At 37.3% G+C, this 24,684-nt stretch overlaps 1 protein-coding gene across 1 annotated transcript in view; it reads right to left on the reverse strand.

Moving 5' to 3' along the window:
* Positions 1–24,212, reverse strand: part of MED4 (mediator complex subunit 4) — a 94,845-nt gene extending 70,633 nt beyond the window's left edge. The window contains exons 1-2 of the mRNA XM_090411110.1: positions 23,889–24,212; positions 19,340–19,458 (exon numbers count right to left, since the gene is read on the reverse strand). Coding sequence (XP_090267236.1) covers positions 19,340–19,458; positions 23,889–23,953 — 184 coding nt within the window. The 5' untranslated portion in view covers positions 23,954–24,212. The remainder of the gene's footprint in view (positions 1–19,339; positions 19,459–23,888) is intronic.
* Between the last annotated feature and the right edge of the window lie 472 nt (positions 24,213–24,684).

Raw genomic sequence — 24,684 nt, forward strand, 5'->3', positions numbered from 1 at the left:
AATAGCTACGGAAGCTTGTCGCCAGTGCCCAGCAACAATTCCCCGGTTGCTGTTGTACCGAGTCGAGTAAAGCCACCAAAGGAATGAAGTCAGAATTCCAGTAAAGAGCCGTTGGTAAGCTATGCCAACGTGAAGTCAGCGAAGGGCAACCTTCGAAGATAGTGGAAGTAAGTCGCTGATGCCACAGAAACACGTGGTGAGAAAATATGGAAGTGAAAGCGTGGAGGGAAATCAAGGAAACTCCATGAAAAGAACAAGATGGTAATATACAATTTTTCATACTCATTATAGAATTGTAATCATAAAAGGAATAGGAGCCAAGGAATTAAGGAGCTCTACACATTAACTTATCCATAGTGCCTAAAAGACTGCTTGGACTGATCTGTCTGTGTCAAATAAGCTGGTGCCACTCTAAGCTTGTGCTGAGAAAGAAACCTAACCTTCAAACTGTTTGTCAGGAAGAAGCTATATGATATAATGTTAGATATTAGCCTGAAGTTTAATTAAGTTGAGGGGGATAGAGCTTGAGCACGAATTAGAATGTTTTTCCATTTTAAAGTACAAGACGGAATGCGTCTGACATAGTTTGTATAAAGATTGTATATAATTGTGCTTTGAAAATGAGCACTGAGTAACCCTGTATGGAATAATCGAGTCTGAACATAATAATATAACAGAGATATAGGATTGTTTCATTTAAACATAGGAATTGAAATTTTGGATATCTTAACCTAATTCCTCAGGGGCTCACTTTGGTGAGTACGGGTGTGGCAAACCCCAAGGTACCTGATGCTGGACCATGCCTTACTTCATGTAATATACATCTGTTATATTATCTGTAGACTGGTCCCTCCTCTTCCTCCCTTGATTCTTTCTTTCTTCTCGCTCCTTCCCCCGAATGCTATTAGAGTATTCGAGGGGAATCTTTCCTATTTTTCTATGTCATTTCGTCTTGTGCTAACAGGACATTATCAAACACTGTAACATGATTAAGCCATTAAAAAATTGTTCATACCGCATCGTCCGTCGTGCGGGTTACCAAGGGACGCGTTCAGGTTTTAGGCAGAGGGACCTGTTCGAAAAATATGTTACAGTCTCCCTTAGACACCACTCCTCAGCACTCTGCTAGAGGAAACTTCATCAATGGGCCTGCTACCCTTTTGGGGAGGTGTTTAGGGGCAGCACAAAGAAATGGTTCTGCAAAAGGACGGAAATGGCAACGACAACGGCACCAGACTATGGCTTTAGGCAACTGGAACATCTTCTCTCTGACAGGGAAGGAGTTGGAACTGGTTGAGGAAGCCGAGCGCTACCGGCTAGACTTAGTCGGGCTTTCTTCAACCAAGAGGAGAGACTCTGGAACTGTCAACCTGGATAAGGGGGTGGAAGCTCTACTACTCTGGTCTGAGCCCAACAATGTCTGCTCAGGCAGGTGTGGGGATACTCACAAGCCCCCAGCTGTCAGACTGTTTTGCTGAGTGGATCCCATTGGGGGGACAGGTATGTGTGTTAAGGCTTCAGATGAAAAACCATGATTTGGCTGTGGTGCAAGCCTATGCACCTAATCTGGAGTCAGAATACTCTGCCTTCCTAGAGGAAGTGGATGCTGCTTTTGACAGGGTGGCAGACATGGAATCAGTCCTGCTAATGGGTGACACTTCAATGCACATGTTGGAACAGATGACCAGACATGGAGGGGTGTGGTTGGGAGGAACGGTGCCCCTGACCTTAACACGAATGGGTTGAAATTATTGGACTTCTGCTGTACTAACAGCTTGTCCATAATGAATACCTTCTTCCAGTACCAAGAAGTCCATAAGTATACCTGGTACAGGGATACACTAGAACAAAGGTCTCTGATTGACTTCTTTATAGTCTCAGCAGACCTATTTTCCTCAGTGTTGGACGTTCGTGTGAGAAGAGGGGCAGATTTGTCAACTGACCACCACCACCTTGTTGTGTGCACTCCACGGCTTCAGAAACCAGATGCTACCATCAATGCTGGTAGGCCTAAGCAGCTATACTGCGTGAAATGGGAGACATTGGAAAATGAGGCTGTGAGGAAGAATTTTGCAGATAACATTTCCTCCAGGTTCAAAGAGATTCCCAAGCATACTGCAGATGTTGAGGAGGAATGGAAGCTGTTCAGAACAGCTGTCACTGCCTCTACACTCTCATGGTGTGGCAGAAAGCGGCTCGGCGTGGCAACAGGCAGTGAGAAAAGGACACCTTGGTGGAACCAAGAAGTTCGAAAAACTGTCCGGGCAAAAAAAGGAGTCCTACCTAACATGGCTTAGAGTCAGGTAACCTGAGATGCGTTTGTGGTATGCTGAGGCACGAAAAGCTGCTGCTAAGGCAGTAAAGACAGCAAAGCAGAAGGCTTGGGAATCCTTTGGAGAAAGATTAGACTCATCCTATGCAAATGCAAACAAAGTATTCTGGCAGACCATCCGCTGCCTTCGAGGGAGGAAATCGTGCACAGCAAGGGCAATTAAGGCTTCTGATGATGCACTTTTAACAACCGAGAAGGATATCCTCCACAGATGGAGGGAATACTTTGAGAGCCTTCTTAACCCGGGTGGCCCAGCAGTTGTGGACATCCAAGAGGTGCAGATCATGGCAATGACTAGTCTCACAGCAGAAGAGGTCCATTTAGCAATAAAATCGCTAAAATCGGGCAAGGCTGCTGGCGATGATGAAATTCGGCTCGAAATGCTAAAAGCCTTAAATCAAGACGGTGTTCTCTGGCTGACTCGAGTGTGTCAGGCTGCTTGGATATCTGGGCGAGCACCAAAGCAATGGCAGACAGGCATAATAATACCAGTCTTTAAGAAGGGAGACCAGAAGGATTGCAGTAACTATCGTGGCATCTCTCTGTTCACCCTGCCTGGGAAAGTGTATGCTAAGTGCTTGGAAAGATGGTGCAGGAGCATAGTTGAGTCAAAGTTCCAGGAAGAACAATGTGGCTTTCGTCCTGGTAGAAGCACAACTGACCAAATCTTCACTTTAAGGAAAGTCTTTGAGAAATCTTGGGAATACGCCAAGAATGTCTACACATGTTTTGTGGACTTGGAGAAGGCAAATGACCGGGTTCCTCGGGATAAGCTTTGGCAAGTAGTACAGGAGTATGGAGTGGATGGTCAGCTATTAGCTGCCATCAAGTATGAATGCCCAGAGTTTTGTGTCAGGGTAAACAGTACAAAGTCTGAACCTTTCACAGTCTCCGTTGGCCTCCACCAAGGGTGTGTTCTGTTACCCCTCCTTTTCATAATATTTATGGACTGGATTGATAGGCACAGCCGAGGCAGTGAGTGTGTCAGAATTGGAAAATGTAGCATTGGACATCTGCTTTTTGCAGATGACCTAGTTCTGCTTAGCTCTTCCACAGATGACCTCCAGCGGACCCTGGATAGGTTTGTAGCTGTTTGTGCAGACGTCGGAATGAAGATCAGTGTAGCCAAAACTGAAACATTTGTGGTCTCAAGACAACCATCCCAGTGCACCCTTAATGTAAGTGGAGTCCCAATGAGACAGGTGGAGAAGTTTAAATACCTCGGGTCCATATTCACGAATGATGGAAGATGGGACGTAGAGCTAGATATACGAATTGGCTTAGCAAGCTCAATATTGCGGGAGCTTGGCCGTTCGGTAGTACTGAAGTGGGAGTTAAGCCAGAAGGCAAAGCTGGCTGTCTTCAATACAGTCTACGTCCCCATTCTCACCTATGGTCATGAGAGTTGGGTAATGACCGAAAGAATGCGGACACGAATCCAAGCGGCTGAAATGAGGTTCCTTCGAGGGGTTGCGGGGCTGACAAAACTCGACAGAGTCAGAAGCTCTGCAATTCGGGAAACTGCTGCTTCTCCATGTTGAGAGATCACAGTTACGCTGGTATGGGCACCTGGTCAGAATGCCACAAGAGAGGCTCCCTCAGCAGGCCCTCTTTGCCAAGCCAGAGGGTTGGAAGCCACGTGGAAGGCCAAGGACTCGCTGGATAGATTATATCCAAAACCTTGGGTGGACACGTTTGGGAATCCCACCAGAACATCTGAGCTTGGTGGCAGAGGATCGTGACCATTGGAAGTTCCTCTTGCAGCTGTTGCCCCCACAACCCAATTAGGAAGAGTGGGCCTTGAAGATGTATGTATGTCAACCTAATTAAAGGGGGGGGGGGGAGTTCAGACTCTCTAGCATTGAAATTATTACTTAAAGTATATCTATGCAAGTGTTTATAATAAATGTATTTCTTTATGTCAAAGTTCATGAGTCTGTTGTTTCTGAGATTGAATTACCACTTATAAAACTTTCGGACTTGTATGAGTGAAGGGAGAAGCAATTTACGTAAGATAGAAAAGGGGGGGGGGCACGACTGCACATCACGTGATCCCTTTGTTATTTAGCATTACTTATTTGAGTATCAAATTTAGTTGCTGGCTGGTGCAGTCATTCTAAACAAAATATAAATTTGTCGGCAACGAAATAACTGATATGCATGAAAGATAAATAATAATACATATAGAATAATATAAAAATATAACAAGTGCAGAGCGACGATGTAACACTGTATTTATCTAACATGCTGGTTATCCATTCCATGCACCTATTGACAAACTTAATTTTACAGTTTACTGAAAATCTATCCAAACTAGACATTATATCTAGAGATGTAGAAAACAAGACAAGTTGTACAAAAGAGATCTATTCTATGATGATATATTCAATTGCTAATCATATAATTTTTATTTATTTATTTATTATCATTATTTTATTTTATTTTTATTTTTTTATCAGACACACACAAAGTTGCAAAACTTGTATCTCATCAACCCTATGGCACATAAGCACAGCATGTGGACTAAAGATTTTTTGGTTTCTAATTTGTTACATTAGTCCTCACTATCCTATATAATAGAAATGCCTTACTCTCATTCCACTCATTAGGAAACATGTATATGCAAACTTTGCAATAGTTCTATCTCTAACTCACCTTCTCCATTCTTTTATCCAGTTCTCCCTCAGCATCCAAAGAAGTAATAGGTCAGTCTGGAATGTAAATCTTAATTAAATGAAAACCTAATAACTTAGTTTTCATTTAATTTTTTTTTAAATTCATTTAATTTGTAATGGACATGACAGTTTCCTACCATCTAGATTCACTACAGTTATTCTTCCATGGTCATTATTCCTTTTACTTACTACCTAGCAATAAAAATCTCTGATAAGCTTGGTCTGTTGTTGCTAATTTCTCTTTATAATCTGATTATGCCTTTCTCAACAATGCTGTTATATTCTAGCATACTCCTTATGCTCCGCCAGGATATCATCATCATTGCTCTTCCCACAATACTGGATCCAAAACGTTTTATATGGCTCTTGCTTTGAAGTTTTATTCATCCATTAAACTCCTATGCAATTTATTCTCTTAAAAAAAGAGAGTAGATGTTAAGATGGATGAATGAGAGGTCGTCCCTGGAAATTGTATAAAAATGTGGTGAAGAAGGGTGTAAGGAGTATATTTTTTTCAGGGAGAGTTGTTAGTTAGTCTAATGCATTGCCTGAGTGTGTTGTGAGTGCAGGTAGTGTAAATTTATATATATCTGGACCACACATGAAAGGTCACAAGACCTACATACTAGTGCCGTGTGTGTGTGTGTGTGGACAACAGGAATAGAAGAAAGGAGGAGTCTATTCACATTTTGTGATCTTGGTTGTAATCTCTGGGGAATGCAGAGTGGGGAAGACTGTTCCAAAGGACAGAAGTAGATGGAATAATAGAGGAAGCAATGAAGTTGGCTTGATGAGTTTTAAGATGGACTGTAAACGGGTTTAGAATGAGTTTTACGATGGACTGTTGGTTAGCAGCAACTTGTATTAATGATTGTGGAGGAATAATAGTGGCCAATTCAACAAAGCACTGTCCATGAAAGTATCTGTAGAAGAGGCACAAGGCAGAAAATGAATGTCTATGAGAGAGAGATAGAGAGGGAGGGAGGGATCATTAATTAGCCGAACTGCTCTCTTCTGGATAGAATTGAGCAATCTTAGAGAGGATTTTGGAGCACCACCCCAAATATGGGAGCAAATTCCATGGCTGGGCAGATTTGGGTTTTGTATAGAGTTAACAGCTATGAAGTAGTCGTGTGAAAAAGTAGACCAAGTTTTTTGACGGCTGCAGAAGCTATAGTTGAAATATGGTTGTGGCAGGAAAGATTGAAGGTGCAAGTCAGTCCAAGGAGAGAAATCTGATTGTGTTTGGATATTGCAATATTACTGAAAGTAAGGGAGAGTGATGCAAGCTCTTTCTTGCAAGAGATCAGACAGAAATGAGTTTTGGTGGCATTGAAGTTTACAAAGTTGTCCTTGCCCAACTAGGATATAGCTAGGACATCCGAGTTCAGGTTCCTGGTAGATCTTGAAGATTCTAATACTTGAACACTAACAGGTTTGTTGAATGAAAAGGAATGGAGTATAAGCAAAACTATGGATAGGATTAGAAGTCTGTAAGTGCAGGTCATTTATATGCAAGAGGAAGAGAGTGGGTGAAAGAACACAACTCTGGGATACTTCTGCATTGATGGGGAAATCTAAAGAGCGTAACCTGCCCACCATGACACATAGTGAGCATCCAGTGAGAAATATGGCGACTCAGTTACAGACCATAAGATGACAGTTTGGTGAGTAGGTCCCTGTACCAAACCCAATCAAATGCCTTTGAAATGTCGAGGGCAACCATGAGTTTCTCCAAATTTCTCCATGGTTTGAGTCCATAGGCAGGTGGTGAAAGCATGATCAGTTGTAGATTGCGGGTGACTGAATCCATACTGCTGGTCACTGATTAGTTGGATAGTAGTTCGTTGGTTGACTTTTATCACCTTTCTTTGGGATAGGCTGGATGTGGACCTGTTTCCATGTTGTCAGGTAGATGCCAGCTGAATAGGATAAAATGAAGAGGCGGTACAGGATAGATATTAGTTCTGGGGCATAATTTTTAACACAATAGATGGGATATTATCAGGACCAGATGCCTTGTTTGTGTTCAAGTTAGATTGGTATGTATTTGAGGGTATCACTCTCACTGTATGTGGAAAGAGTGGGAGGGGGGGGGACAGAAAGCAGAAACCTGGCTCTTGCAACAAAACATGGCTGCAGCCACTTCAGGTCTCTAATAAGCAAGGTGATGGTATTTCACCTAATGATGACAGACATCTACCACCTAGAGGTTAAGTTGGCATTTCCTCCAACTAGGGAAGATATGTCTTTGCAGCGGCAATGCCGCAAAATAACTTCAAAGCTCATTATGATAGACATGTTACTAGTTGAGTGAGCTTCCCACAATGAATCTGTTGACTCCATGGAGGTTACCAAATAATAAAAATAACAATTCTGTGAATGCATTATTTTTTCTCCCTTCAAACACTATGCAACTATTTCCCATGCATTGTAGATTCCTTGACTGCGTTGTTTTTCCTGCACAGGCATGTCTTAAGCTTCCTGTTCAGTTTATTATTATCACCTGCCTTACAGTTCCACATATGTTCTTTCTTAGTCAATGTTCATGCATGTAGTGTTGCTTTCCAAGTCAAAACTAAATTATCACTCTCACCCTACGTGGAAAATGAATTTCATCATCTAATGCAAGATCAGTGCCTTGATTACTCAAGTATTTTTGCAATTCTTAAAACATGGTCATCAAACAGGAAGATAAAGTGATTCTTCAACCAAATCGCCCACCATAATTTTCACTTTTCTTTCTAGTACTACTCAGAATTTCAACTGCTTAATTTAATATAGGGGTCTTCAACCTTTCAGACAGTGCGGGCAGCATTAAAAATTTCAATGAAGCCCACGGGCCACTAAGCTATACTGCAGTATTTAGAATTGTACGATGCTTTCCAGATTCACAAGGAATGCTGTGCATTTGATACTTCACATAAAATCCTATAAAAATAAACAAACTCAGCTTTAAGAGTGTACGTAGGAGTTGAGTTCACGATACGAATACAATCAATACTTGAAAATAGATAATTTAATGAAGAAAACATTGATTTTTTACAATGTCAATGGGCAACTTGGCAATGTTTTTCCTTGACATTGTAAAAAATGAATGTTTTCTTCACTAAATTACTTTAAAAAAATGTATCCTTCAGCAAAGTATACATGCTTTGAAGATGTGCACTTTGTTGGCATCAATGGTGGAAGTCGCTATTTGCAGGATATTCTCGAGATGTTGGCCGGTAATCTGAGTTCTTGTCTTGGACTTCACACGCTTCATTCTGGAGAAGAACTGCTCACAAAGTATGCGCTTCCTAACAAAGCAAACATCTTTAAAGCATGCCGGCGAAGATTAGGGAATGATTCATCAGAAATGTAGTGTTTGTAAAATGTAAGCAAAGGCACATTGAATCATTTTTTTCTCAAAGAAGAGTTGTTTTGGAGTTCAAGCAGCTCCATTTGTACCTGAGCCTGGCATTTCGGCAGCACTGACACTGAATGGCATTGAAAATAAATCTAAACAAGACTGTTGGTTACAAAAACCACTAAATCTCTCTTCGAACTTACTTTGCAACATGGCTAATTTTGTAGCATATTCATCAAGAGACGAACAGCTGGACTCCGTGAGAAGCTGAAAATGAGTTAAGTCTTTTTTTGCAAGTTGTGCCTCCCAAAGATTGAGCTTGGCCATAAAAGCTTTGATGTGATCAAACAGAGTGTGCACCAGTTGATCTTTGGATTGTAGCCGTGTATTTAGGTCATTCATATGCAATGAGATGTCGGTCACAAAGGCAAAGTCTGTCATCCACTTCATATCGTTAAATTCCACAATCGGATTCCCCTTGGTTTGCATGAACTGCTGTATTTCACTCCTTAAGTCAAAGACTCTTTTAAGAACCTTCCCTCTGCTCAACCAACACACATCACTATAATAAACCACATCGCCGTGATCCGCTTTGCACTCTTGGAAATGACATTGATTCAATCCTCTTGCCCTAATAACGTTGACGACAGTCACAATAATTTTCATGACATTCTCAAATCCAATAGTTTTCGTGCACAAATTCTCCTGGTGGATTAAACAGTGGTAATCAGTTTATTATCTACTCATGGGTTTCTTGCTTACATTGATGGCAATACGAGAGAAGCGAACAACTCAGTAAGTTGCAATGATCACATATTCATAAGAAACAGAATGGCCTATGAGGTATCCTCTGCAATCTACTTTAGCAAAATAACAGATCACCATTCGATACTGTTGAAACTAACTTTACCTAATAGCGTTGACATATGCTGTGCAGATAGTCATAAAAAATTTGAAATAGGCACCAATTACAATAAAATTGAGAACTACATAAAATATCATCAGCTGCCTCAAACCGACATATTAGACATAAATCAGTTATATGAGGAATTTATCAAAATGATTAAATATGCAGACAGCAAATCGCAATATCACAAAAGAGTTACTACAAAAAAGGATGTTCACACACACTGGATAACAGATGAACAAAAAAAAATGATAAGGACAAAAGAGAAGCTCTATCATAAGCACAGGAAAAATCCCTACAATTTAATGTTTGAACACGACTACAAAAATTTCGCTAAACATCTAAAAGAAAAAATAAAACAGGCAAAAGAACATTTTCTTCTATCAAAATTTCTTTCTTGTAATAATGATAAAAGTAAAGAATGGAGGTTGGTTAATATGATAATAGGTAGCACAAAACATGCGAATTCCCAGAGGGCAATGATATCACCGATGTCCTTAACAAAATGAATAACCACTTTACAAACTATTGTAAAATTTATGATATTTTTAATTTATTATATTAAATCTTTATCAAATTCAGTTCTTATCAAATCCTTAAATCTTTTCGTCTGCTGCGCCTTTGTAAAATCTACGTTGAATTCTATGTTATCTCATTTAAACTAATCTCCTTAACTTTGATTATACTCTTATCTTAAGGCCGCAAATATTAAAGCTCACAGAACAAAGAAATCGCATCAGGCAAGAGCTAATCTCTTTTATCTGATCTACCGATGTGTATTCTAAACAGAATTTTGGAAAATTTATTTGATTTCTAGCTGCGCCACCAAAATTCGTGGATAGGAGATGAATTTCCCTCCGAAGAAAAACACAGTAAAACACACGGAACTTTCCTCTCTTATCTATCACTAAATCTAGCAACATATACTTTTCTTATCTACAGTCTTGGCAATCTAACTTTAGGACACACAGATTCGAATTAATGAGTAGTGCATTGAAAATAGAAATCAGGCAAGTTATTTAAACATGAAAACAATTTATTTATCATCAAAGAAATGCACAAAAGGTCAATACTAAATTCCAAGTAAATTAGCTTCTATGCTTCAATTAAAAACTCATAACTATGTTTACATTTAGTCCCTCGATATAAACAATTTCTAGTCAGACGACATATCTATATTTTTACCTTTGGTAACACTTAGTTATACTCAAATCATTCTCATAAATATTTGCAGGCTTAGATAATAGCTACAATATTAAACACACGATGTTTCACCTTAGATTTAAGCTAGGCTTTCTCTCACATATAACAAAACAATTCAAACATCAGCATATGGCCTAAAGTCCTCAAGTATCATATAAAAGAATTCCCTTAAATTAAACACCGTCACAATCTTGTCTCTAGCTAAAACAATGGAAAGATCTTACTTTGTACAGATGTCTAGTCTTTTCTGAATGATCCCTGAAATCACTTCCTTCTATTACTGTCCGACTTAGCACTGCACTCAGGTACCTTCTCTGGGATTTGTGAGATCTCCTCTGAACATCAGGAATTTGGCGGTATGAAAATCCGGTATCTAATTTCTTCTAAGACAACTTAACTTAGTTGCGTCTCTTCTGGCATCTACCGCCTGATCACAAGAACTCAACTCCAGAACACTCCAGTATTGACGTAGCAACCCTCTATTTATCTAGTTCCGATGACCTTGGGTTCGCTTACGTTGTAGTCCCCTGGGTATTACGATGTTCTGCACCCGCCACTATTTTCAGTCGTTGCATTAAGGCAGGAAACCCCCGTGTAATGTTGACCTTCATGATGGTAGTTGCTCCAGGTCATAACGTAATACGATAATCTGTCAGGAATTATCGCTGACTAGAGGATTCTTTAGACACAATTTATCTTACACTCATTTTCCTTTGTTCTTTTACAATAACTTTTGGCAGTTACAATATCCTGTAATTCACAAAATGATATTTTCCAATTTACTAAACATAAAAAATTTTACTACTATTTCACACGTACTTTTAGTGGAATTTCGTTTACCAGTAAAATCGGTATAATAAACTGTTTTATTGTGGAAATACTTTTATAGGGATTATATTGATCAAGTGCATATAACAACAACTAAGTTATACCAACTAGTTTCACCAACTAAGTCTGTTGTACGGCATACCAACTAAGATGTACGGCACTAAAAAGTAAAAAACTGTTAAAAACTATAATCAACCGATTCCAATTATATTAAACAAAGAACAGAGCGCGTACAATACATTCATAGAGCATGGATGATATCACTTCTTCTTATTTAGGAACGTTCTATAGTTGGCACTATAATTCAGTTCTGGCGAGTTGAAGGATCTGATAAGGGTCTTCCAGATCACGGGCAAGATTAGTCCTTGGTTCCTGTGAAGGTTTTGTATATAGCGGGCAACTGTTGTGGGCTCCTTAAAAATTCGGGAGCGGAAGTCCTCCTCCATGTAAGGAATTGTGCTTCTATCCCACTCTATGGGATAGAAGATGCTTTCCTGAAGATGCCAACAGACTTAGTTGTTGTTATATGCACTTGATCAATATAATCCCAATAAAAGTATTTCCAGAGCTTTTTGGTCAAGAAAATTAAACATTTTTTTAACATGAAACTGTTTTATTGTCAAAAAAAAAAAAAAAAAAAAAATCGTGCATAGAAGGAATTTTATACAAAAATACTTTATATATCGATTTAACTGGTAAACAAAATTCCACTAAAAATACTTGTGAAATAATAGTAAAATTTTTTGTTTAGTAAATTGGAAATATTATTTGTGAATTACTGGATATTGTAACCACCAAAAGTTATCGTAAAAGAACAAAGGAAAATAAGTGTAAGATAAATTGTGTCTAAAGAATCCTCTAGTCAGCGATAATTCCAGACAGATTATTGTATTAAGTTATGACCTGGAGCAACTACCATCACGAAGGTCAACACTGCACAGGGGATTCCCGCCCTAATGCAACGACTGAAAATGGTGGCAGGTGAAGAACATCGTAATACCCAGGGGGCTACAATGTAAGCGAACTCAAGGTCACTGTAACCAGATAAATAGAGGGTTGCTACGTCGATACGGGAGCGTCCATTCCGGAGCTGAGTTACTGTGGTCAAGCGAGAGGCGACGAGGGTCGAGAAGCTACCTAGGCATGATGTACGCTATGGTAACAGGGTTTTGCTACGTATCATGGAAGATGATGCGTAATCGCCATCGGAGACCTGCATTCCAGACAGTAGATACCAGAAGAGAGACACAACTAAGTTAAGTTGCCTTAGAAGAAATTAGATACCGGATTTTCATGCTGCCAAATTCCTGATGTTCAGAGGAGATCTTGCAAATCCTGGAGAAGGTACTCGAGTGCAGTGCTAAAGTCGGACAGTAACAGAAGGAAGTGATTTCAGGGATCATTCAGAAAAGACCAGACATCTGTACAAAGTAAGATCTTTCCATTGTTTTAGCTAGAGACAAGATTGTGACAGTTTTTAATTTAACGGAATTGATTTATATGATACTCGAGAATTTCAGGCTAAATGCTGATGTTTGAATTGTTTTGTTATATGTGAGAGAAAGCCTAGCTTAAATCTAAGGTGAAACATCGTGTGTTTAATATTGTAGTTATTACCTAAGCCTGCAAATATTTATGTGAGAATGATCTGAGTATAACTAAGTATTACCAAGGGTAAAAATATAGACGTGGTCTTACTAGAATTGTTTAGTTTGAGGGACTAAATGTAAACGTAGTTATGAGTTGTTAATTGAAGCATAGAAGCTAATTTACTTGGAATTTAGTATTGACCTTTTGTACATTTCTTTGATGATAAATAAATTGTTTTCATGTTTAAATAACTTGCCTGATTTCTATTTCCAATGCACTACTCATTAATTCGAATCTGTGTGTCCTAAAGTTAGATTGCCAAGACTGTAGATAAGAAAAGTATATGTTGCTAGATTTAGTGATAGATAAGAGAGGAAAGTTCCGTGTGTTTTACTGTGTTCTTCTTTGGAGGGAAATTCATCTAGTATCCACGAATTTTGGTGGCGCAGCTAGAAATCAAATAAATTTTCCAAAATTCTGTTTAGAATAAACATTGGTAGATCAGACAAAAGAGATTGGCTCCTGCCTGAGGCAATTTCTTTGTTCTGTGAGCTTTAATATTTGCTGCCTTAAGATAAGAGTATAATCAAAGTTAAGGAGATAAGTTTAAATGAGATAACATAGAATTTTACAAAGGCACAGCAGACGACAAGATTTAAGGATTTGATAAAGATTTAATATAATAAATTAAAAATATCATACATTTTACAATGTATAATACATTGTAAAATGTATGATATAGGGAATTAAAGTGAGCAAGTTTTAGATTGGAATCAGGGTTATCAAAAAAAAAAAAATTTTCGCCTTCTTTTTTTTTGATAACTGCCTGATTCCAATCCAAAACTTGCTCTTTTTTTTTTTTTTGATAACTCTGATTCCAATCCAAAACTTGCTCACTTTAATTTACTATACTGATCAATTAAATGTGTGAATTAAATCCTGTCAGCTGCACCATTGTTAAATATTGTGTGTTTGTTCTCTTACTTTAATTTTGTTTAATATCTATACCTTAATTTGTTATGATTTCCAATTGCATCTCCTTGTTGCTTTTATCGTTAACAATGTTACTTCTATCTTATGGCCGCAAATAGTATGGATCACGTGTGCAAGACGTCAAGAACAAATTCTTTGTCTGATTTACTGGTTATATTCTCATTTTAAATTTTGGAAAATTTGTTAATAATATCCCACAACCATCTGAACATTTCTATTTAGGACCACATGTCTAGAATTTTACCCCCCGCCCCTTCTTAACTGTACATACATCCCAATTGTCATCAAATAATAAAAACAAGCTTAAGGAATTTCTACATTAATAAACTCAAGCAGTTTCACAATAATTTGAGCTAGGCTTTTTCTTACATAGAATTAATTAATTCAGATATTAGCTCAAGGCCTAAATTCCTGCAACATTAACTTTAAATCAATTTAATCAATTCAAACCACTGCCACAATCTAAGTTGATTTCTGCCTAAATAATGTAAAGTTCTTACTTTTCACAAAGCCTGGTCCTCTTAGGTTGATTCGAGTGATTATCTCTTCTTATTCCCACTAGACCTCGTCACTGCACTAGGACATCCCTTTCGAAAATTGTGAGACTTCTTCCTTGTTATCAGCCGACAAATTAATTCCTACAGCTTGGACATTCGGCATCTGGTTCCTCCTAATACGACTTGCTTTAGCTGCATTGTTCTCCGGGTCTTTGCTTCTTGAATGAAGGTTTCCGATTGAGATAACGATTCATCACCCACGATTCCAGTGAAACCCAGTTGCCGTTACCAAACATCATACTTTCTGCAGAACTCCTCAGCTTACGATGACTTTGATACTGTCATGAGTCCAAACTCTCCTGTCGGAACACCGTGTGACTTCCTTGTCCAGAAACGGAACTTCACCCAGGAACGGAAAAAACCAAAAGCCACGTCTCGACGTAGCACACTGCTATTTATTTGGTTCCGATGACGTAGTAATCCCCTGAGACTCTTGATGTTCTGCACCCGTCATCCTCATCGATCGGTGCACTCAGGCGGGAAACCCCCTGTGTAACGTCGACCTTCGTGTTTGCAGTGGCCTCAGGTCAACTAAAATTCTGTCTGGAATTTTAGTTGATTAGAGGTATAAAGAAATAAATTTTATTTCTTAATTGTGCTCTTAGCTTAATAAAAAAAAAATGTGGTCCAATTACCGGAATATGCCTTATGAACTTCTAAACCACAGAAACCTCCACTTATAAAACTTGACATTATCATTAAATATAAATTGCAGTTCTTTACAAATATCATTAATAAATCCTTTGAACACGGTAAGTTTATAGAACACTTAAAGACTGCTTCAGTTGTACCGTTATTTAAAGGAGGTAACAGAAATGAAATCAAAAATTACAGACCAATATCTATACTATCCACAGTCTCAAAGGTTATTGAAATTCTAATAAAAAATGCTTAAATAGCTATCTAAATACAATATCCTTTTATGCGACTAATCGATATGAGTTTAGATCTGGATACAACACCAAAAAAGAGCTACCGGAGTTTCATAAAATGGTCTGTAGTGGAATAAATAAAGGAATGCACACAGCAGCCGTTTTTTCATGATATATCTAAGGCATTTGACTGTGTTCATCATGACCTATTGCTACTGAAAATGTCCAAATATGGCATCAGAGGAATTGCTAATGACTGGTTCAGATCCTATCTGAATAATAGAAAACAATATACCAGCTACGACACATTCAATAGCGCAACAAAAATAATAAAATACGGCTTCCCACAAGGATCTGTACTAGGACCCATCCTATTTTTAATATATGTTAATGATTTATGTAAATACAAACTTTTTGGTAAAATGATATCCTTTGCCAACAACACGACATTAATATACATCGAAACAACCCTTGAAGATCTAAAAAATCAGATTAATAGTGATATGTTAAAAATAAGTAAATGGTTTAGCAATAATGGACTTAACAGTAATACCGATAAAACAAGATATATATACTTCACGTTAACAGAAAAGCTAGACCACGATATAACCATAAATTGGCATGAAAGGAAATGTAGTGACATCCTAAATTGTAACTGTAGCTTAATCAAAAAAACAAAATCAGTCAAGTATTTGGGTCTCCATATCGATAGCAATATGAAGTGGAATTCCCACACCACTTTCTTAACAAATAAGTTTAGATTTATAATTAATAGAATATATTATGTTAAAAAATTTGTAAATGCAGCATTCTTAAGATGCTTATACTATTCCTGGGTAAATTCCTCACTGCAATATGGCATCACCTGTTGGGATGGAGATTATTACAACAATCTGCTTCCATTAATAAGAATACAAAACAGAATAATTAGAGCCATAACCACTATTTTGCACATTCAACCAACGATCTGTTTGTCATGCATAATATTCTACCACTACAGAAACTATATCTCTATTTTTGTCTATTATACGTAAAAAGGAACATTGAAAGTTTCTTGGTATATAATGTAGACTATGGATTACGCTGCAGCCGGAACATGCTAGTAGTACCCAAGGCAAACAAAGAAATTTTTCATAAATCCCTCAAATACCTAGCGACAAGCAGCTACAATAAGCTCCCAAATGAAATCAAATCTATAACCTCAGCTTATGCATTCAGAAAAAGATTGAGAGACAACCTCATGGGACTAAACAATGTTGACAATTACTTTAAACGTATAGTATTAGAGATCATTATAACTCATATACCATATCCAATTAAAGTACCAATATACTAACCAGTTCATTCACTTAGGAGACTAATATATATGTACATCAAATCAAACCGTGTAAGGCGAGCCCTCATAGATACGGTCACTGGACTCACAGTGACTGTTTCGAACTAATTTAATTCTCTAGTAACCAGTATGGCTACGGCCCTTGGTTACACATAAATACACAAACTAACTTACTTTATCACTAAAACCAGTAACTTATTATAAACTACGAAAAGTATCCGAAATGTATTTTACTCTATTTGTATATATAAGGAAACATTTATTAACTGTAACAAAATAAATAGCCAAAAATAAGTGTAATTACCAACAGAAAATGATAGTAACACTTGAACTGTATTATATAATATTGTACATTGAATTGCACAACTTGAATTGTATTGTATAGTACTATACATTGAAGTGTACAACTTGAATTGTATAATACTGTACATTGAATTGTACAACTTGATTTGTATTGTATAATACAGTATAAATATCTTGTATACATGATGGGAATGATAATAAACTGTTAAACTGTTAATGGACGAAATCTTTTCCTTCTAGTTCCGGTTCATTTTGTAGCAGCGCAACAAACCCTTCGTTCTTTTGCACCATAGCAGGAGCACCATCAGTTAATACACCCTCGAGGTTAGTTAAGCTGGGGTCGAAACGCTGGAGCGTTTTCTTCGCGGCTTCAAGAATATCAGTGCCTTTCGTCGTCATTCCCTTCATAGGTACAAGCGCTAGCAGTTCTTCTGTCACTTTGAATTGTTGATCAATGCCATGGGAAAAGATAGCCAGTTGTGCTATATCCTTCACTTCTGTGCTCTCATCTAAAGCAAGTGAATATAACATAAATTCAGACGACTGTTTTTTTTAAGTTCCTTCAATGTCATTGGCAAGTTCTTCGACATGTAGTACTACAGTTATCCCCAGACAAACTTGGTTTTTTTAAACACTTCCTTATTATTTGGCACAGATATCCCCAGCAGCGATGAGACACTCTTTCACAAACTCGCTGTCCAAGAAGGCTTTTGATTTTTTAGCAATTTTTTCAGCTATTACATAACTTACTTTGATGCATGCTTCCCTCTCTTCCCTCTGCCTTTTAAGCATACCCTGCTGGCATTTTAAATCAATTTGGAGATGGTTCACTTTATCCACACGAAGCCGCCTTCGAAGGTGATCAAAATTGGACGCATGCTTTGCCTCATAGTGTTGTTTTATATTGTATTCTTCTAATACTGACACTGACTCATGAAAAATTAAACTCACTGGCTTATCGTTGATCAGCACAAAAAAGTACAAATTGGTCCACTTTTCATTAAAAACCTGACAAGAATCGCTTGATTTATGCATTTTACTCGTAGATGCCATAGTGATGGAAGGTGAATCCAAAGTGGCTGTGTAATGGTTACTATCCACTGAATATGTCTCGTACTAATGAAAAAAGTCTGGCAATATAAAACCACAATAGGCTATGGCTGACACGACAAACCTGCGTGCGCTTATACACGAATATCACACTGTTCTCGACTGACTGAGTGTAAATGAGATCCTCTTGTATTTATATGAAAATAACGAAGTATCGAGAACCTTCAAGATTTATCTGGAAGGCACTAGACAGTGCACTCGAATGAACTACTGCTTCAGCCATCTACCTGCGACATTAGTACTAGTACTTAAGTACCGCTTGGCGCTGGTAGATGGCTGAAGAAGCATGTCTATTTAATATTTATTTTTATAGGATTTTATGTAAAGTATCAAATGCACAGCATTCCTTGTGAATCTGGAAAGCATCTTACAATTTTAACTACCGCAGTATGGCTTAGTGGCCTGCGGGCTTCATTGAAATTATTTTTTATTTAATTGCGTTTTAATGTTGGGTAGTTATTTTTTCAAAATGGCCGGAGGGCGATGCATTGAAGATCACTGTTCTAGACTGATGTTAGCTGATCTCCCAGTTTGACCATAAGAATGTTACAGGAACAAGGAACCTCCTCTATCAGTTCCAGGTGTTTACAAAGTTCCTTGTTCCTGAAACTTATCTTATTATGGTCATAATAAGATTCATTCAAACTGGAATAGCTGCTAACATCCACCTAGAAGAACATAAAAAATATTAGTTGCAAAAGTTGCATCTGTCACGATAAATATGGTCAGTCAGGGTTTGCTATCATGTCTTGGATACTTTGCACAGAACCAAATGAAAAAACGTACTATGCATCACTACAAAAAATACAGATTTGAAAGACTTTTTTTTTAGAATCAGCAGCAGAATTAAAAAACAGACCTAATCTTAATAAATACGGTAGTATTAAACTGAAATTTTTAGGCAACTCTGGGAAACTAATTCTTAGCCCCCCCACCCACCCAAAACAGCTAAGATCCTCATAGGACTTTAGGCTTTTAGTCTAATCTTTTCCACTTAATGTTTGGCAAATTTGTGTGATTTTGCAATTTTAATATTGCTTCCCTGACTCTTAGTGACTGATATGAAATATAGGAATGATTAAATGTGTTGTTTAATTATTCATATGTGCTGTATTTATTCCATTAAAACCCCATAATGAGTGTATAAGGTGAGTCACTTATCTGGATTAATATGCATATAAATATGACAATGATGCAAAAAATGAAAACAATGCAAACAATTTTAAGAATCAGAGGAAGGAGACAAAAAGGTTTTCTAATGAAAGAAAATGAAAAATAACTCACCAACTCTTAGAGTTGCTTTCAATTCCTGGTCTTTTGCAACTAAAAGTTCTGCTAACTGTGACTGCTCAGTTGCTGAAAGTTTCTGATTTTTTGGTGCAATCAAATTTTCAAACAGTTCTCTTAAAAATAAAAATAAATTAAAAAAAAACTAAATTAATAAAATAAAGTTAAATAAAAGTAAAATTATCATCACTAATTTAATATGTGAATTAATTTATCATTGTTAATTTAATAATTTCAAGGAAAAAGCACTGTTAGAGCCCACAAACTCTAATAATGTTTTTCTCTTTCAATCACAATGTTCGTTCTTAATTTTTATTGTTTGCACCATTTTTTTTAAACCAGAAAGAACTTAGTTATAATGACAATTTTGGCTGTAGCATCTTTTTCAAATTTTATTAGCAACTTAAATATACATATAAGTGCCAAATGAATCTAACTAGTCTCTCTGACATATCCCTTCCATCAAATATCTGTCTATCTATGCTGTTTCACAGTCCATCCACTGTGAATGATATTAGTTTGTAACAGCATCCAACTGTGTATTTCTTCCTGTTAATCTCCATCTCACATCAAACAACCTTGAACAGAATGCTCAAAATATTCATGCCATCAAGAGACGCCTCTAATCTAGATGGATTAATTCCTCTGCAATCAATAATACTCCCCCCCCCCAATCCTGCCTATCTTTCCTGAATACACTGAACCTATCACATTCTCTTCCTGCAACGATATCCTTTGCTGTCAGCCAGATCGCAATAATGTCAATATTTTTCATTTCCACATTTACCATTGCAAGAACTCCTCATTTTGGCTTTAATGTATACATGTCATAGCTGACCAAATGACTGATAACTCTCAAAACATGGCCATCAAACAGAAAAGTGGAGTTGATTTTTTGGTTACCCCCCTCCCACACCCCAACCATACTTCCATAATTTTCACTTTTTCTTCTTGACAAAAGTATTCCCCAATTCTGGCCAAGATGCTACCATTTTCTGACACTTTCTCTGTCATTACACTCGAAATTTCAACCTCCTAATTTAATGCACATGCCCACATCTTCCTACAACCATAACACATAATCTAGCTTCTCTGAAATGTACACCTTCACTCTTTCTCTGAATAACAATTTCTCCAAGCACCTTTATCATGGTGATTATTCACAATAAAGGATGTACATGATGTGAAGGTAACGGTGCATTTTATTGAATGTGTATTTTGCTTTTGGGAAAAATTGGAAAATGTTGTTCAAGGTGAGATGTAGAATTTACACTTGGTGGGGATATATTGTTGGAGGTGGAGGAAATAAGAGATCTTGGGGGGGGGGAGATAAAGATCTAAAATTTAGAGGACACATTGCTAAAATTGTGAAAACAACATAACGAATTCAGGGAATGATACAGAGGATACTGATTTGTAGAAGTAAGGAGATTCTTGTTCTATTGTATAAGGCTCTGATTAGGCCACACATGGACTACTGTGCACAGATTTGGCCATCTGGTTTTCAAAAGGACAAAGAGATATTAAAAAGGGTCCAGAGGTGACTAAGGTAGTTTCTGATCTCTGGAATGGTGAATATGAGAAAAAAAGGTTGAGAAGATGCAATTTATAGAGTCTAGTGGATAGGAGGAAGAGGGATGATATGATAGAGACATACAAGTTGGTAAGGGGTTGTTATAAGATCTACTGGATAGGAGGAAGAGGGGGGGGTGATAGGATAGACCATACAAGTTGGTAAGGGGTTGTTATAAGATTAATGCTGAAGAGTTTTTCATAAAATGGTGAGAGATCAGGGGAGAACAAGAGGTCATCCCTGGAAGCTGTATGAGGAGGATGTGAACAAGGGAATGAGAAGCAGGTGTTTTGCATGCAGAGTTGTGAATGATAGGAATGCCTTGCTTGAGAGTGTGGTGTCTACAGAGAATTTGAATGTGTTTAAGGTGTGGTATTATGAACTGCGTATGACAAAGCAATCTCCTATATGAGTCTGACTCCATGGGATCTTATAATAATAATAACAACAAGATCCAACACTCTTATACCCACGGTCCCCTCTGTTACATTCTGCTTAAAGTAATTATCTCCGTATTGTATGCCCACACTTCATAGAACTGACTTTGGCAGATTGCCAAGAATAGTCAATTCATGCCAAAGGGGAGAAAGAAATAAAGGATGTATGAATTAGTCACCAACAAGTAAAATCATGTGCTTTATACGTATATTTTCCAACTGTTGTACAAGCAAAATAGTTACCACTTTAAGAACTAGAATTTTCATCAATGAAAAGCTAATTTTCTAACGTATAATAATAAACACTCGTCTCACAAAATGCATTGATTACCCTAATATCGGAATGGATTCTCCTTCTGACATGCGCAGAAGTGTTGAATGGTCTCGCATCTGTGGGTGTACAGTATGTGTATAAATTCCATTTCCTCCTTCTAAACTATATGTTGAAGATGAATTCCCCCATAATAATTACTAGTCTTACACTCATTGTATTAACCTGCTAATGCATATCTTCCATCATCCTTTCACCCCCCCCCCTTGCCTATAGCAGCAACCAGTTCTATATTTTGTTCTGAAGATGCCTTTAATTCTAGGGTGAAAATTCTGTGCCAATAAAAAATTTACATAAGTAAAATCCATATTATGATTAACTAGTTATTATGTCTTATGTTCTAACTCATTAAATTGAATAAGACTTCAGCAACAGGGAATGATGAGATGTCAGTATCAATGCTATGATCTGGGTATTACTTTGACTGTGCCCATATTATAATATTATAATTATTATTATTATTATTAGTGGGATTATGCTAGAAGAAACTGATTATGTCAGGGATTTTATGAGTTTTTGTAAATAGGAAGATGAAGTTCAAGGGTTACATAGCAAAATTGCAATGCTGAAACAAACCTTGGCATGAAAAGATAAAGAAATCATTTTTGGCCTCTTTACAAGGCACTGATAAGATTTCACTTGAAGTACTGGATGCAGGTTCTGTTTCATGGGCTCCATGCTGATTTTGATACAGTGCAGAGAGTGCCAAAGAGAGTGATAAAATTAATATGGGGGACTGTGGAAGAATATTATAAAGACAAAATGAGAATTTGTGGACTGCAGCCACTAGCAAACAAGAGGAGGGAGGAGGAACTGTAAGACTAAGGTTCACAAACTTCTAAAAGATCATACAGGATATCAGTAGATGGAATTTTTCATTTTATGGAGGGTGGGGAAAGGAAAAGAAGGAATCCGTAGAAGTTGAGAATAAATGTAGTGAAGAAGAGAGCGAGAGCTAAATTTTTCTCTCAGAGTGGTGCACGATTGGAATAGATTGCATTTGGAATTGTGATTGCAGGGTAGTGTGAATGAATTTTGGAACAGGCATTACTGGTGCAGGTAATGTGGCCTTCCTCAAGTTCCTCACTCTCTGAAGGTCTGTGGTAATAATATATAAACTGCTTACTTCAAATGATATATTTCAAAAGAGGGTTCTCTTAATCAGATATTTCAATACTAAATTTCATTAAGATCTAGAGTTCAAACTTATATAAACCAAAAAATGTTAGGTCAGTCTGTTACAGTCCTCTCCATTTCTGATAACACTTGTCTTGATTGGCCAAGTTGTTAGTGTATCCACTCTCCAGCCAAAAGGCTGAAGGTTTGAATCTTGTCATGGGCATGGATGTTTGTGATTGTCTGTGAAAATACTAGTTGTGGTGGGTAGTAGATGGCATTGGTGTAGATGACGATGGTAGTTGTGGTTCATTGTAGTTGGTGGATTGAGTGGTGGAGGCAGAGAGCTGAGTCCTTGGAGGTGTCATGTAATAATAATAATAATAATAAAATTTTGGATATCAAAAATTGTTTTCTTTTCTTTTTTTCCCACAGAAAACCTGTGACAATAATATCTATTCCCAACCGTTGAATACACCTAGGTTTGCATTTGTTTTCATTTAAGCAAATTTTAAAGGCATCAACATTTTTCTTCACTGGTGATTATGTCATCTATTAGCGAGCTGTGGAATGCAGTCTTAGCATTTACGCTTCGATTAGAAAACCTGTTTCGAATCTATTCTAGGATGCAAGAAGCCATTATAATACTTTATCAACTAAGTGCGTCTGTTGGTCTCATGTAGTGGTGATAGAGTTTAACCTCCTTCGAACCGGTCAGAAAACAGCCAAGTAACAGATATAACATACTAGCCTCAAACAAATCCGTTGCTATGGACGCAAAATCAACAGTCAACTTAGAGATTCTTATATGGCCAATAACAGTTTATAGTTAGGGAAGACTGTTGCAACGACGGCCAGTATGGTGGACAAATTACCAGTCATCTAAATAACAAGCTATTACGATAGTAATTTGGATTTCTTATCTTAAAAACGATAGAACACATTAACATGAAACATAACCATGGTGCCGGATACATAACTCTTTTCGGATATAACCTAAGTGCAAATTATGTAAATCTCTAAACAATTCGAAATGTTAACACTAAGCGAAGGCTAATTGCATCAATCATTAATTACAAAAGTACTCACTTTGCTATAAGCTCAATGTCATCAACAAGTTGCAAAAGTTTCTCACGCGTACCAATGACAGCCATGATGACAAATAGATGTTCCTTACACCCTCTAACGAATAATATTCTTCTCTTTAAAATCTCTAAATGAGATCCTGAAATATTCTATACTGGCCTGAGAGCTAAGAACTTATCAACCAGACAAGACAAAAAAAAAAAAAAAATAAATAAATAATAATAATAATAATAATAATAATAATAATTAGGTAAAACGGAATTAGCAATATTTATTATTTCATTTAAATAAGTTGAAAATTTACAAGAAATCGTTAACATTTCCCTTTTCAATAGCAACAGGTTAATACACTGACTACTTGAAGCTAATCTTTGGAAACAGTTAACAGTTGAGAATGTATTGTCAGCGCCACCGTATGCAGTTTGAAGAATGACAGTATATGGCATCCTGCAATTGGAAAAGCCTAAATTCGATTCTCGTCTTGATGAAAGAAATCTTTATTATTATTATTATTTGACGCCTCCAGGGAGTCCAAAGACTCATCGAGGGAGAGTGTGCCAACAGCATCGAACGATTGGTCTCCTTCCAACTACTAACCGCGCTCAAACTTACTTAACTGAGTCATTAGTAGCAGAGGCGCTACCAATCAACCAACCTTTTTCTTCAAATGAAGGTGAGTTAGCCAATCTCATACGGGGTCAGCAGATTTTCTTTTCTCTCAGAAACTCAGGTTTTTCATCTCACATGCAGACAAATCGGCTATGAAAATACCCGCAATTTACAAAAAAAATATAATAGT

The sequence above is a fragment of the Typopeltis vanoorti genome, chromosome 21, assembly GCF_054136105.1.
Source record: "Typopeltis vanoorti isolate ZY-2024b chromosome 21, IOZ_Tvanoo_1.0, whole genome shotgun sequence".
In the NCBI taxonomy this organism is placed as follows: Eukaryota; Metazoa; Arthropoda; class Arachnida; order Uropygi; family Thelyphonidae; genus Typopeltis; species Typopeltis vanoorti.